This window comes from Crinia signifera, chromosome 1 (assembly GCF_055691185.1).
Source record: "Crinia signifera chromosome 1, ASM5569118v1, whole genome shotgun sequence".
Classification (NCBI taxonomy): domain Eukaryota; kingdom Metazoa; phylum Chordata; class Amphibia; order Anura; family Myobatrachidae; genus Crinia; species Crinia signifera.
Genome location: NC_139217.1, coordinates 255448169 through 255468744, shown reverse-complemented (window position 1 = coordinate 255468744; position 20576 = coordinate 255448169). Strand labels below are relative to the sequence as shown.

Sequence of the window (20576 nt, the reverse complement as noted above, 5' to 3'; positions counted from 1 at the left end):
TGCTGCCCTCTCATGGGCCCTTATTCTGATCGGTGCGGCCGGAGCCGATTATGCGGCCAGGACCGTGCGTGCAAAACCCCGCCTTCCATACGGATCGCCAACTCCGTCCGTATGCGGTAAGAAGCTGTCCGAACGGACCGCACGTGTATTTTTCACGGAATACGCCTCCTCCATCTAAGGGAACCTCCCCCATCATTCGATGGTCGCAGACCATGTGCTCCACCAGCACCCGCAACCTCAGACCACACGGACATTTTTCCGTGCAAAAGCAGGGATCTGGGCGGGCAGCTGACATCCGGCGATGTCATATGTCCGCCCCCTACACGTGCGTCACGGCCGCATTACCATACGTACGCCCAGCGTTTTCATGGGAACTCCCATGAAACGCGGGGCGTATGCATATGGTAATGAGCCCAAATAGCCCTTCACGCCCCTCTCCACCCCCTGTTCGGAGTGTTCACATATCATGCGGGATTTGGCCGTACGCCCCCCTCGCACATGCGCAGAGACGCCTCTGCACATGCGCAGACACAAAACATCGGCGGGCCGAACGCACGCGGATATATCCGCACCGATCAGAATAAGGGCCATGGAGAGGGCAGCGGAAATGTCGGCAACTATGCCTTATCCTACCTTACCTATCACATGCCCTTCTTGTAAGAAATATATACTAACCAAGGGGGAAAAACATAAAAAATAAAATTTTGTTTTTAGTTTTATTGTATGTAAGAACTGAATAATACATTTTGTTACAATCAGCATCAACTGGAAACTTAAAAAAACATAAATGATGAATTAGTGACTGATGACATATTATATACTTTAGTTCTGGGTGAGGAAAATATGTGATGGATCTTATTATACAGTTGTCAAATTATAAAAGAGTCAGTTTGCTGTAAAACATTGCGGAAATACATGAAAAGAAGAGTCTTCCGTGGGCAGAGGTAAAACCAGCAGACATGTCACTCTAGTATACATCACTATACTCTCTTCTTCTTTATGAATCCATTTGCCATGGACTGCCTAAAGAAAAAAAAAGATACAAAATAAATTTAAAATAGTATATGTGGTTTGGAAGAGTGAAAGAACCAGCTTATAGTACAGTTTTATAGGAAATCCTAACCTAGGCCAAACGCAATAAGGATGTTTTCAAGCTATGGGAAACATACACTATGCACACCTACACACAGATGAAAAGACTCTTGAGAAAGTTGTATTATTTGCAGATGTTTAAAGGAAGGTGCAAATAGATGAATATGACAATCTCAGGCTGGTATGGGGTAATGCAGTGGTAGGGGGTCCATGTTTAAGGGTGTGGCCAGAGCAGGTGTGGCCAGCTGCCCCACCCACAACCATTCTAGAGTGCATGGGCTGTGTCCCTTGATAAATATACCAAATTAATAACAGCAATGCACTGTAGAGAATACACCATGGTCCTGTCCTGTGCAGTATAAGGTAACTTATGTGTAATATATGTGTAATATATAAGTGCACAGTCTATATTCTGATCCCTAGAGGAACAGGTCAGAACCACCAGGTTTTTCCCCTGTACCCCCATGGACTAGTTCAACCCTGATCAGAAGCACTGGTTGTGATTTGCTGCTTGTGAATTTACCACTGGTGCTGACTGAAGATTTCTTCATTGCACAGGTATACATTTGTATTCTATAGTACCAAATATGGGAAATATTTTCTGCTGTATTAGAGATGTATATGATGCTGTATAGCCAAGGCATATTTTTTAAATCTGAAGAGTCTATGAACATTGGGAATAATCGTGCGTGTATGCTACATATGCCGCTGGCACTGGCATGCACATATTTTGCGATTGTTTCAGCTTTGCATATACATGCAAAAAAATGCTTTGATTGCAAATTTTGCCTGTGCTTTGGGGCTCAACTAAAGTCAACTTTGCATGATAAGGCACCAATGAAGCAAATCTATTAAGCCTTAACAATTGATAAATGCACAGGTGATAAAGAGTGATATACAGATCCACTCAATCTGCTGCTAACTTTCATTTTTCAAACATAGCCTGTTACATGACATTTAGGAGCTGATTGGCTGGATGTTTATCACTTATTATCACCCTTGTGTTTATCAGCTAATAAGGCTTAATACATCTGCCACAATGTGACTTTAAGCAAATTGGAAATGCTTGGGTTGGTACTACACATAAAAATGTATTCAAACCAAGTGAAATACTGTAGCTTAAACATATTTAAACCAAAAATAATCTAATGTGTACATTTTCTAAAAATTATTTCAGAACAAAGGCTTTATTCTTACTTGTTTATGTAGTCCTTGTGCCTAGGTGTCTTGGTATGATCTTGGCCATCTATTTTCTGATCTTTACAAATATCATATTCCCGGACATCATTCACTTCTTTAACCTGGCCCGTTAGCACTTTCACAACAAACATTATAATGTACTAATAGGAAAAGAAGACATATATTTAGTGGGGAAGACCTAAAATGTCAGTAGACTATAAGTTATAGTGGGTACACACGGTGCGATTCTGCTTGCGATTCGATCCGGATTTGATTGGGATTGAATCTAAATGGTCTGCCATGACTATGTTTCTATTCGATTTACACTACATGGAAGCACGCATTGGAACTGAATCTGCATCGAATGTAGAAAAACCATTCAATGCCCATTCAATTATCTATTACATTTTGCGCCTATAAGCAAAATCAAATAGAAAAATAGTGCAAATCTCACCGTGTGTACCCTCTATAAGAAGCAGCTGGTTTTATTGCTTATCAATTTGTACAAAACAAAAATAGGGTTACCGCGACGGGGGGCATCGCCAGCAAAAGCTATGGGCTTTTACCGCGACCCACCGCCGCCCCGCACTGACCCCCGCCACCCCGCACTGAACCACCCTTACCTGTGACCTCTTCCGGGTGCAGGGAGGAGGAGAGCCCGGCACAACAGCAGCACAGACAGTAAAGTCAGTGTAAACTGTAAGCAAGCCGAGTAAGGGAGGGAGGGGGGAGCCGGCGGGACGCACTGACTCTCACCGCAAAGGACAGCTCTTAACGCAAGAGCTGTCCTTTGCCATAATTATCGCATGTGTTAGAGCATATGCGATAATTATGGTGGTGAAGGGCGGCGGAGCTGGGCTGCAGATGTTAGAACATCCCGCCCATAACCTTTATTGATTTGTAGTAAAACCTAAATAACATCTCGGTGTAGAATATCTGTGGTAAATTTACTAAGAATAGAGTACTATTGAAGATGGGATGTTGCCCATAGCAACCAATCAGATTCTTCATTTTGGGATGTTCACATCCCCATAGCGAACCGGTTCACTGATGTCATCCAGGGGAGCGGCGGGGAGTCGGCGCGTCATCAGGGCCAGGGGAGGGGGCAGTGCTTAGCACATTCGACACATTTAACCTGTTCACACCGCCAAGCAGCATGGCAATGAACCAGTAAAACTTTTTTTTACCGTTCGTATTGCCATGTTGCTACACGTTTAAGGGACACAGTAACCCCTTTCACATGGCACTACCTGGTCAAAAGGGCTTGTACCCGGTAATTAATTGCGATGTGACCCTTCTACAAGATAATAGACATGATCTGATTGGTTGCCCATAGCAACTTCCCATATGAAATAGAACTCTCATTTAAAGTTAATTTCCCCCTAAAAATCGTTTGTGACTTGTTTTCTAATAAATATATTATTGAACAACTGCATGTCTTTATTCACTAAGTAAACAAGATATTATAAAGTATATTTTGTAATAACTTTCTGATTTGGTGTCAGTAATTATATATGGCATAATCATGTGTATTTATTTTCATATATTTTATACAGCAGTAATAAGTTTATACACTTGTTTACCTAAAGATAGATTTATTACCATTCATACATACTGTAGTTGCCTACCCTCCTGCATTCTGCAGGAGACTCTGTGAAATAGCAGCAATCTCCCTCTCTCCCTGACTAGTCTAGCAATCTCCCTCATTTCATCTAGCCCATATTATGCAGCGGTTAAATTTTTGGGTTAAAAAAGGAACGAGAGATAGATACATTTACATTGAATCATAAGGGCCATTTCCCACCATTGGTGATAACACTCAACGATTCCTATGGCTTCATGCATTTCTCGTGGCCATTTATATGGAACCATTGTAAAACACAATAGATGAACAATCCCTCACATGGTTCAGTGACTTCTCTTTAGCAAGTATAGTAACTCTTACTAACTGCTTTGGAAATCATCTACATTTGGATATAAGTCATTTAAAAAGATTCCTATCAGCAGTACACAGCCACGCTTCTAGGTGCCACATTCACAATCTCTTTTGCACAGCACCCCCCTCAATGGGGCGCTGTGCAAAATTCTACTACCAACTATAGTCTCCCAGAAACTAGTTTCCAAAAGTAGGCAAGTATGCATTCATATAATGTAAAGAAAAGGGACAATACTATGATGCCTCTGATAAGCAGCTCAAAGTGGCATCCGTTTTCCCATTTTCAGCAAGAGGTTTCCCATTAACTACTCATTCATATACTGTATAATCCCTGGTATCTCTTACATATGCACCTGCACTTTAGCAGTATACTTACCAATATATACTACTACTATACTAATATATCTTTCTTAGTATGCACCAGTGAATAAGCAATATAAATATCAGAGCTTCTGATGGTCATCTTTATATAATAAAGGTGTAATCACCGGAGCCTCACATGCACCTGCTACCTTGCATCATTTTCTGAGTGCAACTTTAGATGCTATGGCCAAAAAACAGCAACATTTTTGCTGTTTGTTTCAGTTTTTCAAAAATAACTCGAAAACAAAGCATTTTTGGGTAGAAGCCACTATATTTAAAGTTGTAAAAATCGGCAGTAAATCTGGGCAAATTGTTTTTGGATTTTTTAAGGAAATTCTACTTTTTTCACACCTCTGACTTCAGAAAGCGGCCATGTGTCAGTCTGATCCTTTCCAAAGTTCATTGTGGACTTCATACAACATTATTATGCAATTTAAATGTTATTTATTTTGCGTATAATACATTCATATCTATATCATTTCCTGTTTTAGGATCCCAGCAGTGCACACACTTCATACTGAGCCACTATTGGTTTGCCAATACTGAATACAGTTACCAAGTGTCAACTCCTCGGAACCTAGTAGCAAAAGTTTGTTGATGGGGAACTAACTGGCGGATTTTCTCCAATTAATTTGGATATTCCCATATTTGATCATCTTATAATTGTTGTGCTGAACTACAATTGGACCATCACTTAATTCTTGCATTGAGCCACACCCTTGACAGCTATTGTAAATAATTCTCAACTGAATCACTGTTTCTCTGCCCCTGATGAAGTCATGGATATGAAAAAACTCATTGGGCCTCGTACACCTATTCGGTGATTGTAACCATCAGACTGCCAAAAATAACCTTGTGCAGATGCATTGCTGAATTTGATTGTACATTTATTGTGATGCCCAAAGGGCAATGTAAAAATAAATATTTTATTTATATATATATATATATATATATATATATATATAAAGTCTTCTATATCTGTCAACTTTCAGCGCCCTCTGAAACCCTCTTTTCTTTCTGTATTAAGGCACCAGAATCAGTAGGAGTTCCCATATTTTAAGAACCAGCATTGGGCTAAACTATGCCGCAGCCAGGGAACACACTTGATGGCTCCCTTGGTCAAGGTATTTACCCCATCCCCCCCCCAAAGTGGTTAGGCCAGGATTTCCAGGGGAAGTGGGGAACCCTCAATACAGTGTGCCCCCATCTCCAGGGTACAAAAGATCTGGGATGAAGTTTAGAGCTATCCCACAAGTACCATCATGTGGTGCATTGAAGGATCCACTGGTACAGTATATCTGTAGTCCACTGGCTGGTGTTTACATCATTCACATGTATATCAGGTCTGCCCTACAGCAAAGATGATGCCCATATAGCAGAAAGAAAAATTCACTAGGAATAATCAGGCGCTTTGACAGTGAGCTGATCCTGCAATGTAAGCAGCTGCCTGGGTGTGAGGGTAGTCACTCCCCACTAGTAGAAAGGAAAAAATACTCACACAAGGCGTGTTTAGGCAGCGCTTATATCAATGAATAAACCAAATTGTTTATAAAGGTATACATTTTTTACTGTTTAAAAATGCATATAAATACAATTATAAGTACAAAAATAAAACAATAAATACAACTTAATAAAATTGAGAAGGTGGGGAATAAAAGTAAACTGGAATTAATGAAATCAAGTGAAAAAGGGATATCCCGCCTCAAAGGACATTATAAAGTGAACATATTTGTGTGATCACTTAATTGTGGAAAGCAGGTAAGTGCACTTTACCAACAAGGAGTTCTGGATCCTTTTGAAGAAATGGTATTGTAGCTGGAAAATCCTCACGATGTATGCGGCTGCTTTTTGTGCCCCTGGATTGGTCAGGGATCGCTAGATGGAATCAGTCCTCTGTAGTGAGGTGTGAGACAGATGGTGAGTGTCTCAAACACCGGAGGGATGTTACTGTGGCGATGTGACCAATAGAGTTCCAGCAATGGATCAGATGTGGCTTCCGTGCCCAAGAGTATAGCCTCACTGGTATAGATGTAGTTACCAGCGGTAACTGGGAGCACGGTGTCCGCCTTTAGTAAATTGTCCAGATAAGCAACAATAAATGAATGTCCACAATAGAGTCGATTTCACAGCTTTGTCCTGAGGCAACGCAAGAAAATAATTTCAAATACACCAATTACTAATATATTTAACATTTCTTCCCGACCCCTCAGTGAGGTAGAATCTAGACTATTACAAAAAGGCTTAAAATTCTCTCCGTCGACCGATGCTAATATTTTTACACTCTTTATAGAATTGAATCGTTACATCCGCACATTGTGCCGACAGAGATATTTTTTCTCACAAAGATCTCAGAAAGACAATGACCCTGGATTACCCATCCTATTGGATAGTGGTGACCAGCCAGTGAGGCTATACAGTGAGGCTATACTCTTGGGCACGGAAGCCACATCTGATCCATTGCTGGAACTCTATTGGTCACATCGCCACAGTAACATCCCTCTGGTGTTTGAGACACTCACCATCTGTCTCACACCTCACTACAGAGGACTGATTCCATCTAGCGATCCCTGACCCCTCCAGCGGCACAAAAAGCAGCCGCATACATCGTGAGGATTTTCCAGCTACAATACCATTTCTTCAAAAGGCACTTTCTTCAAAAAGCACTTACCTGCTTTCCACAATTAAGTGATCACACAAATATGTTCACTTTATAATGTCCTTTGAGGCGGGATATCCCTTTTTCACTTGATTTCATTAATTCCAGTTTACTTTTATTCATCACCTTCTCAATTTTATTAAGTTGTATTTATTGTTTTATTTTTGTACAATTGTATTTATATGCATTTTTAAACAGTAAAAAATGTATACCTTTATAAACAATTTGGTTTATTCATTGATATAAGCGCTGCCTAAACACGCCTTGTGCGAGTATTTTTTCCTTGATGCCCATATATGTCTGGCGTTGTGTACGGTTGAATGCCGACCATCTATACACTGGCTGCAAAGATTACATCACAGCTGGATGGGCAAATTGAAATGCCCAATTAGTGTTGATCGATTTTTTTTTCTGAAATAAGTCATGATAGAAAAACTCTGCATTGTTAGATTTTTTGAAAAATGAATGCATTATTTAATTGTAAAGTCAATTAATATTCTTTAGTGTCCATATTTGAAGATCTGAAATGTTGGAAATTATGAATGAATATGCAAGATTTACTAAAGCACAAACAAAATCTGAGTCTGACAATGGAACACAAGTAGCTAAGACTAGACCAATTCACCATGCAGATTAGTCATTCTACACATTACTCTAAGCCTTGTACACCCACCTAATAATGTTCCATTCAGTGTTGGCAGTCAGATCACAGAACAAGCCTTGTTAATGCACAGACAAAATGTCACCATGAATCACAGTATTGTCTCAAATATTTCAGTTCTAACAAATTCCTTTAACCTATATATACTGTATATATGATTGTATATTGCTTATACATAAAGCAATTGGAATTGTTGGTTTTTAGATTCTATCTTGGTGTTGATGTATCACAATTTACTTTAAATATTGACCTTTGGTCTGGTAACAGGTTTTTTTATTATCTTTTCAGTTTTTATTCTAAAGCTGTACTAACATTAACCATGCCCCTATTGTACTACCCTTTGTAACTACCACCTACAGACTCAATTGAATATATTATTGAAACATTAGGAGGGAGACAATATTTACATATCTTGACTGTAAAAGAAAACGCATGAATGCCGCTCTTAAGCAGTTTCAATGAATATGCTTCTGTTCGAAATAGTTTTTTTTATATTCTTAGATCATGAAACTAAGTTGCTGTGGTCCCTCTTTAATGTCTGGGCAGAGGAGCAGCAGAGCCTAGAAAGGGCCGGGAATGGTTTTTGGTACAAGCTACCCAGGCCTTTCAGGCCAGTTTGAGATGTTGTGTGTATATATATATATATATATATATATATATATATATATATATATAAACCAGCAGGAAACAAGCGGCACTCACGAGACTTCAATGCGGTGAAAAAAACACTTTCTTTATTGGAAATCCAACATGTTTCGGGTGTTACCCGTCGTCAGGGACAAAGTGCACAGTGAAAGAAACATACATTTATACCCGTTTAACAAACACACCCCCCTCATTAAAATTGAACTTACCACAGCCGTGATCAACCAACAGCTTAAAGATCTACATGGCACCCGCTTAATGCCAGCATACTCTAGGGGTAAAAACCTTAGAGATAGACTGGTCAAATTGGATGTTACTAACATAAATAAACCTACTGCCACCCACCACTTTCTTTCTAAAAAACCAGGCTGCTATCGGTGTACGGGCTGCACCACCTGCAGCTCTATGTTAGCGGGGAACTCATTCTGTCACCCTTACACGGGAAAAAAAATCTTTATTAAATCTGTCTTAACTTGTACTTCCAAATACATTGTTTATACATTAATTTGTCCATGTGGTCTTATCTATGTAGGTAAGACCACTACAACCTTCAAAGAAAGAATGGCGAACCATCGCAGCACAATCCGTGCAGCACTAAAGAACAATACCAGTGAGCACCCTGTAGCCAGACACTGCATACAGGCAGGCCATTCTATTGCCAGTATAAGGTCACGCATCATAGATCATATCCCGGAGAATATCAGGGGGGGTGATAGAAATCGAAAACTTCTTCAGTTAGAATGTATGTGGATACATAAATTAGACAGTTTATCCCCCAAAGGGCTTAATGAATATGCCGGATTAAATTGTTTTCTATAATCTGTTTTTCTGTCTCAATGCTGATTTGCTATGTACATTAATTATAATTCAATGCTTTGTATGCTGTATATATATTTGTAAATACATGTTGCATTTACGGCTTGTAATGTATCGATTGTAACTTTGTTTTTAAATACATTTCTGTCCGTCTGTGCTTTGCTGTGTAACTATGGTAACGCAGACGCTGCCCAGCCCGGCGCTCACCACTGAGGTCATCAGTTGCTGCATTTGGTATGTCTGATGCACGCTGAGACGGTCTCTGGTAGCACGCTGATCACGGCTGTGGTAAGTTCAATTTTAATGAGGGGGGTGTGTTTGTTAAACGGGTATAAATGTATGTTTCTTTCACTGTGCACTTTGTCCCTGACGACGGGTAACACCCGAAACATGTTGGATTTCCAATAAAGAAAGTGTTTTTTTCACCGCATTGAAGTCTCGTGAGTGCCGCTTGTTTCCTGCTGGTTTATGTTGGTCTGACACACGACCTAAGAAGGCACCTGAGCAATTATACCCTTATGCTGAAGTGGAGTGCCGGGCATCCCTGCTGTCTACATTTGGAGGATCGACACCTTGAGTGAGGACCCTCTGCCAAGGCACCGCTACCACTTATTCCAAATTCGTTTGGTGGACATCTCCCTACCATCCCTACATTCCGTGAGTACATCGCCACTCTACTCATTCACTGTGCAACATGGAAGACGTAGTACCAGGTGTACAGCTGACAAGCATTGAACCAGGTGGCAATTTCAGCTACTCCGATGCAGAAGCTGATAATATATTGTATACAAGGACACTTGCCCAAGATACAACAACTCCAGCAGTGGAGGACTTGTACAAAGAATGGTTTCGATTGAAAAAAAGAGAAACAGATTTTTTGTATCACGGCATATCTCTGTCTGATTATTACAAAGATAAACAGATTCCACGCGGTTTCCGCGTAAGAAACACCCCCACCATTGGCCGCCATAATATCCCATTCTGCAAAAAATGGATTGGGATACTCAACAAATGTTCTATGGACTTGTTATTATTAGTCATAGAGGAATCCAAATGTGAACTAGCTCTGACACAACTCCAAATCTCGGCATTTGAAGCTACAAAAAAACCCTCATTAGAAAAAGACACAAGCACCAACTGGCTGGAGAAATTAACCTCTTCAGTGGAAACGTACAAAAGAGACCTGATTAACTTCAAATTGGAAAAACGCCGTAAAGTGCAGTCAGACTATGACACAAACACTGTTTATCATTGGCTAAATCCACAAAAAAATGCCCATCCATTCCCGCACCGTAAGCCCAGATACAACAGGGGCATGAATAAAAACAGAGGCGACACAAGTACGTCGATGAGTGATGTCGACTCTCAGGCATCATCCTCAAAATCGCTCCCTTTAGGAGTTACCACGAGGCGGGCAGGTGGAAAAAAGCCCCCCGTACCCACACAAGAAGAGGTGGTCAAAACCAAAGGGGGAAAGCAAACCAAAAAGACTGCTCGTTAACCTCTACAGTGTTTAACTTGTCTGATGTCCCTTTAACTGATGCTGAACATAACATTCTATCAAAAGGACTCTCTTTCGTACCTACAACCACTTTTAATGCTTTTCAATGGAAGGTGGAAAACTACAAATTTAATCGGACACTGAAATTAAAGGAATATTTCGGCAATAATCCACAGACTACTACTAGGGATCCAGTACCTGTCCCTTTAAAGAAATTTCAGAAAAAATCCACGTTCGATCCTGTTTCCACCAATTCCAGCATCAAATCATTTAGCCGCATGATGGAGATGACTGGACTGAACGCCAGCAAAAAGGTGACTGTCTATCCTAATTTATCTCCCGTAGAAAGGCAAGCTTTAAAACATCTCAGCGAGCGCTCTGATGTAATTATTAGAAATGCTGATAAAGGAGGTGGTGTTGTAGTGCAGAACATTAATGCTTATATACAGGAAAGTAATCGCCAATTAAATGATACCTCGGTATATGATGTTTTGTCCTGTGACCCTACTATGCAGTACAAGTGTGAATTAGATAATGTATTGAAGGCAGCTGTAGACAATGGGCACATTACCAATGATATTCATAAAACACTAGTGGTTGATTACCCTATAGTACCATTGTTCTACACGCTGCCTAAAATACATAAAAGTGTAACTGATCCCCCTGGTAGGCCTATTATCTCTGCCAGGGGGTCATTGTACCAATCTGTGTCCACATTCTTAGACATCTACCTTAACCCTTGTGTACAACATTCCCGGTCCTACATTAGGGATACAACCGACCTCATACAAAAAGTAGAGGGGTTGGATTTGAGTGACACTGACATCACCTTGTGCAGCGCTGATGTGGTTAGTTTATACACATGTATCCCGCATGCAGCCGGTATAGATGCAGTAGTGGACCTTGTGACTGATAACGTCAATTACAGGGGACCACCTATTGCACTATTTATTGAATTATTAAAAATGACTTTGACCCGTAATTATTTTTTCTTCAATGGGCAGTTCCACCTACAGAGGCGGGGCTGTGCGATGGGGTCGAATGTGGCCCCATCGTACGCCAACGCCTTCATGATCCGCCTGGAGAAGACCCTTATTTACCAACAACCTATTTTTGCAGAGACAGCATTGTTTGTCAGATTTATTGATGACCTACTGTTTATCTATAAAGGTGCTCCAGATGTTCTACAGAAAATGTTAGATGAGCACAATGAATCTGCTAGCGTTGTTAAATTTACATATTTGATTAGTAGGGAAAAAGTCAATTTTTTAGATGTCTGCATTAATGTGGTAGAGGGCAGATTGGATACAGATTTATATGTGAAGGCCACGGATCGGAACACGATCTTGCGATCGGATAGTTTCCATCCTCCAGCATTGAAATTTGGCCTTCCTTATTCCCAAATGCTTAGGGTTAAAAGGATTGTTAGTAACCCCGCTAAAATAGAACCAGCCCTTAACAATATGGTAGCCAAATTTCAACAAAGAGGCTATAATACCAAGGATTTGAGAGCTGTTAAACAGAAAGTGATGGATACCCCAAGATCAGACACCATGATACCCAAAATAAAAGAAGGGTCGGTTCCCATCATTCCTTGGGTAAATAGGTACACTACTTCTAGTACCACTTCCAATAAAGCCATTAAACAGCTTTGGCCAATTGTAAATACTGACCAACAGCTTAAAGATCTACACGGCACCCGCTTAATGCCAGCATACTCTAGGGGTAAAAACCTTAGAGATAGACTGGTCAAATTGGATGTTACTAACATAAATAAACCTACTGCCACCCACCACTTTCTTTCTAAAAAACCAGGCTGCTATCGGTGTACGGGCTGCACCACCTGCAGCTCTATGTTAGCGGGGAACTCATTCTGTCACCCTTACACGGGAAAAAAATTCTTTATTAAATCTGTCTTAACTTGTACTTCCAAATACATTGTTTATACATTAATTTGTCCATGTGGTCTTATCTATGTAGGTAAGACCACTACAACCTTCAAAGAAAGAATGGCGAACCATCGCAGCACAATCCGTGCAGCACTAAAGAACAATACCAGTGAGCACCCTGTAGCCAGACACTGCATACAGGCAGGCCATTCTATTGCCAGTATAAGGTCACGCATCATAGATCATATCCCGGAGAATATCAGGGGGGGTGATAGAAATCAAAAACTTCTTCAGTTAGAATGTATGTGGATACATAAATTAGACAGTTTATCCCCCAAAGGGCTTAATGAATATGCCGGATTAAATTGTTTTCTATAATCTGTTTTTCTGTCTCAATGCTGATTTGCTATGTACATTAATTATAATTCAATGCTTTGTATGCTGTATATATATTTGTAAATACATGTTGCATTTACGGCTTGTAATGTATCGATTGTAACTTTGTTTTTAAATACATTTCTGTCCGTCTGTGCTTTGCTGTGTAACTATGGTAACGCAGACGCTGCCCAGCCCGGCGCTCACCACTGAGGTCATCAGTTGCTGCATTTGGTATGTCTGATGCACGCTGAGACGGTCTCTGGTAGCACGCTGATCACGGCTGTGGTAAGTTCAATTTTAATGAGGGGGGTGTGTTTGTTAAACGGGTATAAATGTATGTTTCTTTCACTGTGCACTTTGTCCCTGACGACGGGTAACACCCGAAACATGTTGGATTTCCAATAAAGAAAGTGTTTTTTTCACCGCATTGAAGTCTCGTGAGTGCCGCTTGTTTCCTGCTGGTTTATGTTGGTCTGACACATGACCTAAGAAGGCACCTGAGCAATTATACCCTTATGCTGAAGTGGAGTGCCGGGCATCCCTGCTGTCTATATATATATATATATATATATATATATATATATATATATATATATATATATACATGGATTCCACAGTACCCAGCTGGATGTTCTGATAGGAAGAAGGAGGCGTCACTCGTCTGGCTTTCAGTTTAGTGGTTTATAGTAGTGAAAAAGTTGAATACATTTACAGCAGGTTAAGACGACGTTTCAAGACCCATAGTGGTCTTTTCATCAGGTCTCTGTGCAAAAATATCATATATATATACACTGTATACTGATGATGCTGTCTTGTATGTAATGTATATTTTCCTTATCTGAATATATCTATTGGATTACCCTGTGGAGTGCCGACTCTTCTTCTGCTCGCAGAATTCTCACTTAAATATACTGTATATATTTAGTAGGGGTATGGGTGTAAGCCTTATCCAGAAGACTTGTCCACTTTTGTAGGTGGCCAGCAGGGCCACTTGATTTTTGGGGAGTGTCCCAGCCATTCTGAGAGCAGCCAGGTATGACATACATACACACACTATATACTGTATACTCACCAAAAACCAATAAATATTCATAAGCATCAATGCAAAAAGGAGAACATTGAAGAAAAAGTAAAACGGGATGTTTGGTTTAGACTGCAGGCTGGAGCAGCATGTGACATACAGGACTTTTATAGGAAACCAGTAAAGACGGAACCAGAACCTGTGGGAACAGGGAGATAAAAAGTATGTACACAATGTTAGGACAGTCATTTAAATATTTAGAAGTGAATAAGTGCAAACATAAGGCGGTCCGGACCCCCAGGTGGACCCAAGTGCCTGGAGCCCCAACCGCTCCTCTAGGGATCAGATACAGATTATACATATGTAACATTACACTGCCCAAGCCAATGGTGTATTTTCAACAGTGCCTTGCTGTTATTAATCTAGTACATTATCATGCATGAACTGGACATATGTACTATATATATATATATGTATATATATATATATATATATATGTATATATATATATATATATATATATATATATATATAAGAAAAGGACAGAGTGCGCCATTATCTTAACTCTCCACCACCAATAAAAAACTGTAATAACACTTATCACAATTTTCAACAATTTAATACATAATAAAAATTGAATATATTAAAACTTTTTGTTTGCAGTTTGAGTCATTTTCACACGGTATATTGAACCACCCAACGCGTTTAGTCACACTGACTTCATCAGGGGTGACTTTCAATATGCTGTTAGTGTAATGTATGATAATTTTACACACGGAACGACTTCCACTTGGCATACAGAGTGGATCTCAGATGGATCCTACTAGGATGTGCTATTATGCAGCATCAATTTTCTTAAAAGTTTTGTAAAATCAGGTTCAATCAACAGGGAGAAAAGAATCGCTTGTTTCCCAAGACAAGCCACTCATATATATTGAAGTTAGCCGCTCTGGTCTTAATTAGAGATGTGAACCTGCACGTCTTAAATCAGCACATTGAAGGGGTATCCTCTTTTTCCATATATATATATATATATATATATATATATATATATATATATATAGGGTCAATGAATCAGGCGGCACTCACGGATTTGCAAAACGTGAACAAACTTATTTATTCATCCAACATGTTTCGGGCACTCGGCCCGTCCTCAGGGATAAACAACAGTGACTTTACAACACACTTATATTCTGTAACAAGTGAAAAACTCCCTCCCCCTGATCAATCAGCGCTGCCCCTCTTACCTGTGTTCACCAGATTGTGTCCCCGCTTCCGCTCACCTCCAGCATGTGTCTACCTGTATTCTGCCATTGAGGAGGCTGTACTTCCGTGCAGCACTTCCTCTGACGTCATCAGGCTTCATCCACGCTGTGGTTCAGCTGGATAGCCAAGCCTCTCTCTGGATTCCACAGGGAGGTCAGTTGCTAGGTGACCATACAAACATTAGAAACGTGATCTACAAGAGAAATAATTCATGTGATGAATACAAATACATTAAAAACGTGCAATAAGAGGCTGTATAACAACCATTTAAGAGGCAATATAATGCCAGTGCTAAATTGACACTCTGTCTTGCCCACGTAGTAAAGTCCACATGGACAAGACAGAATGTACACAACATACCGGCTGGAACAAGTGACAGAGTGCTGGATTTTAAATTTTCTACCTGTGTGTGGGTGACTCACCGTAGCTCCATGATTACAGGAGATACAGCATCCCTCTGCAGATTTTTAAAAATTGTCTATTGTCTATTCATTATTTTATGTATTTTAATGTATGCATTTTTTATGTATTACATTTATTTTGTTTTACACCTAGCACTGGCATTATATTGCCTCTTAAATGGTTGTTATACAGCCTCTTATTGCACGTTTTTAATGTATTTGTATTCATCACATGAATTATTTCTCTTGTAGATCACGTTTCTAATGTTTGTATGGTCACCTAGCAACTGACCTCCCTGTGGTATCCAGAGAGAGGCTTGGCTATCCAGCTGAACCACAGCGTGGATGAAGCCTGATGACGTCAGAGGAAGTGCTGCACGGAAGTACAGCCTCCTCAATGGCAGAATACAGGTAGACACATGCTGGAGGTGAGCGGAAGCGGGGACACAATCTCGTGAACACAGGTAAGAGGGGCGGCGCTGATTGATCAGGGGGAGGGAGTTTTTCACTTGTTACAGAATATAAGTGTGTTGTAAAGTCACTGTTGTTTATCCCTGAGGACGGGCCGAGTGCCCGAAACATGTTGGATGAATAAATAAGTTTGTTCACGTTTTGCAAATCCGTGAGTGCCGCCTGATTCATTGACCCTATACAAGGACCAGACAGTCCATGCTGGAAGGCACCGGGTCAGTATCGACTGCATCATCCACCTGGGAGTGCCGGCTCACGCAGCATATATATATATATATATATATATATATATATAGTTAGTTAGTTACACTTTTTTGTGGGATTGAAAACGCCATGATTAAGGGCCCATACAGGTCTGGAAAGTTGGCATGTTCTTACTTGGGTATGAAGGAAGAAAGGAATAAGCATTTATTTGACTGCTGTTTGGTGAGTTCCCTGATTCTATAAGACTATGGGCGGTATTCAATGAGCCAGAATCGCCAAGTTTTATGGCGATTCTGTGTTTTTTTCGTGTCTGACGGTGATTTTTGGAGCTCCTAATGCGAATCACCCTATTCAATGACCTATAATCGCCGATAAGGACCGGTGAATGAAGCACCAATCGCCAAATGTTATTCTCTACAAATCGCCGTTTTTAGTCTATAGGATTTTGCATGGGGAATCGACGGTAGTCGAGGGGAATCGCCAAAAGTGTATTCAATGAGAAGTTGGCGATTCCTTTTTCTTGTTACATATCGCCGTTCCTCACCGAGTGTCCCTCGTCATCTTTTTCTGGTGAACTTTTATAGGAACATGTCAAATAATTGGTTTTAAGTGTTCTATTTAACTGTGCAAGTGTAATGTATTATTATTTGCTGCCCTTGTGTGATGTGATGGTCGTAGAAGTGCTATACAAATATATATTTAATTTTTTTAGGTATTTTTTTTTCTCCCACAAAGCACTGTTCTTACCCATGGTGCACCTCACTTACCCATGATTCTCCTCCCCACCTCACTCCTTCGTTTGGCCTTTGTGCAGATTACCCAGATTTTGCCGTCTGCTGTATTGGAAGCGTTTATTCAGGGTAATTTGCATTTTTCTTGCATTTCACTGCAATTTTTTAAACACTGACGACATTAATGAAGCTGTTTAGGGAAACGCAGGGTTGGCTGAGAATCGCCGTTAGGGCCGGCGATTCTCAGCCACGTTGAATAGGGTGACTCGGCGACTCCCCACGAATCCCCATGCATGGCGATTGGCAGCAAAAAACCGGCGATTGGCTGGCGAATGAAAAAACTGAATCGCTGTGACCAACGATTCAGCTCATTGAATACCGCCCTATATATATATATATATATATATATATATATATATATATATATATATATATATATATATATATTTATCAAGGGGCCCATACCATGCACTACTGGTTAGTCAAGCATCTAAACATGGGCTCCTACCACAGCATTTCCCCGGTAGCCCCTCAAGCCCCAGTCCAACACTGAACATATGACTAATTATGTACTTACCAGCTGAGGCTAAACAGTACGGACCCAATATCAGTAATGATGCTATTCACTTTGTGGTAGGCTCCACCTCGCGTTTTAAAGTAGATATTGAGTTTGGTGAATTCTAGCAGAATGTCGTTAAAGTCATGAAGGAAGAGTACAAGAATTCCGATGTTGTGGTATCTGGAAAGGACACATACTATATGACAGACTATAGGATCTAACAACCTAAATACGTCTGTAAATTAGCATAAATGGTTCAAACAGTTGTTTTTCTTATCTATGTTGCAAGGATAGGCCAACATTTGGTCAGGAAAAAAGCCTTTGGTCTGGAATGCCACTAATTACTTACTGAATAAACATGGACATAATTAATTGTTACACAACTAAGCATTTCCATTAGAAGAGTGCATGTCAATACAGACAAAAAAACAGTAGGAGCTACTCTAGGGAATATTTATTAGTAAGAGGCCCTTGTTCATGGTAATCAACATTTTTTAATTAGCTCACTATGCTGCGTTATATCATTTATACTCAGCATTTATGGAGCGAAGATCACAAGGCAGCTGACAACACTGGCTGGAAGTGTTAAGAGTTAAAGCATCATTTTGTATCTGGGGGAGTGGGGACCACCCCAATAATTATTTTATACTCACTCCCCCAGGTACCTCATTCAGGGCTGACCAACCATGGTGCTCATGTGACGGCTGGGAGACCTTGCGTAAAAAGGGTCCCCCGGCTGTGGCATGACACTGCTGGCTGTTGGAGCCTGGTGCTGGTTCCATAATATGGGGGATACCTATGATTCTCTCCCCTGTATTTGGGGAACCAGGACCGGCTCAATGAGCCCGGGACTGGTTATGCTCGTTGGGACTCGACAGCGTTTTAATTTTTATTTTGACAAAATACTGCACACTTCCATGTCTAAAAAAAAATGTCACATTATCATAACTCAAAACCGCACATGTGTAAAAAAAATTGCACTGTATTAGATTTACAATTTTTGGACACTGATGATATCAGTGGTCTTCCCTTCCAATGGACGGACGCCATCTGCGTTTTATGGGGAACTCCCAGAAAATGCCGGGTGATGTCTATAAATGGCGAATTGATGCCAGTCAATCCACTTGCAAATGGATATCAATGACAAGCCTGCGTGGTCATTTGATAATCGGCAGGCCTGTGAATAGGGCTAATTCGAGCCATACATCCCTTGCTTTTTGTGAAAGCATGCACATGGTGGGCTGAAGGACAAAATGCTTTGCTTTCAAACTTTACTTTCTATCCTATTGAAGCAACTTGGGTTCATTGTTTAAAAACATCAATAAACAAACTCATAATGGAAGGTATGAAAGAGCAGAGGCTACTGACCAAGTGTAATGAGTCTTTTTGATAGGTCTATTTTACACACCATACGTGGCTCAGAGGAAAACGATTTCTGGAAGCATCTCAGGATGGCATTATTCAGAGATGCCTACAAGTAAACAAGCTTTATTTTTTAAATAAAATAAAGAGCTTTTAACAGTTTATTAAAATGTTTTTCTAATTTTTAGGGAGAATGCGACTGGCCCTAAGCAGGGCCGGCAAGATAATTTTTGGGACACCATACATTGATATCTCTGGGGGCCTCTCTCAACGCTATCAACCCCCCTTTATTGAAACATAAACTGGACGCACTGCCATGCTACCTTACCCCACAGCGTGGGCTCTATCACACTGGCGCTCTCCTTTACCTCACGACCTGCACTCTATACTGTAACACCAACATGCTCCCTTACCCTGCGCTCTATCACACCAATGCACTCTTTTACACCTCGGCCTGCTTTCTATACTGTAACACAAACGTGCTCCTTTACCCTGCACTCTATCACACCGATGCCCTAACCCACCCTACATATACACACACTAAGCACTTACTCTTATTAGAAACACCCACAGAGTGCATTCTCACTCTCTGGGTGGCCCTGCAATGGCAGCAGCTTCTCTTCTCCCTCTTAAGCAGGCTCAGTACAGCAGAATGTAGCCCCGCCCCCTGCCGAGACCATTGTAGCTTTGCCCCATCAAGTCCTGAGTAGCTTTGCCCCTTTTTCCTCGTGTGGGGGGAGGGGCTGAACGGCAGGGTCAAGGCAGCTTGTGATCCCAGTCTGGCTGCTGGACAACTGATCTGAGCAAGGGCAGGGGAAGGGGGGAGCCATCTGAGTGACTGTGCAGGACTGAGCGGGACGGACGGCTGAGCTGGGGGCTGGCGGGTCATGGGGCAACCCCCCCCTGTCACCGGGCCTGGCCCTAAGGCGGCTCATGCATACACTGATGACAACGCACTGATTTAGACTGCCTAACAGTTTCACCAGGTGTGACAAAATATATTTGATTTGACCATTTTCCATTTTCCAGTCTTTGAGAACAAATTGTTAATTGATGTTTGCTCCCATACCAGATATTCATTTAAACCAGCCATATTGGACACACTAGATCTTCCTAAATAATAAGATGCTAATTATTATGTAACAGATATCTACTCAATGGGTCTGATTCAGAGATGATCGCTGCTGTGTGAATTCGCACAGGAGACTATCATCCATACATTGCGCATACATCTGGGGCGCAATGCCGGCTAGCAAAGAAAGCCTGCTACCTTTTTCCTTCGCTAGCTGTTCGCGAGGATAAAAATAAAATATTTATGAAAGCTGCAATAATAAAATAATATATATTGAAGGGACTGAATGAAAAAAAAATACACATTAAAAAAAAGAAAAAAAAAAAAGAAAAACCTTTTGATTTTAGGTAATAAACTGCTGGTTCTCTATATG

General features: G+C 40.7%; 1 protein-coding gene across 1 annotated transcript in view; it reads right to left on the bottom strand.

Moving 5' to 3' along the window:
• Positions 1–702: 702 nt before the first annotated feature.
• CERS1 (ceramide synthase 1) overlaps positions 703–20576 on the bottom strand; it is a 57088-nt gene continuing 37214 nt past the window's right edge. The window contains exons 4-7 of the mRNA XM_083180585.1: positions 17788–17949; positions 14189–14336; positions 2290–2432; positions 703–1023 (exon numbers count right to left, since the gene is read on the bottom strand). Coding sequence (XP_083036711.1) covers positions 981–1023; positions 2290–2432; positions 14189–14336; positions 17788–17949 — 496 coding nt within the window. The 3' untranslated portion in view covers positions 703–980. The remainder of the gene's footprint in view (positions 1024–2289; positions 2433–14188; positions 14337–17787; positions 17950–20576) is intronic.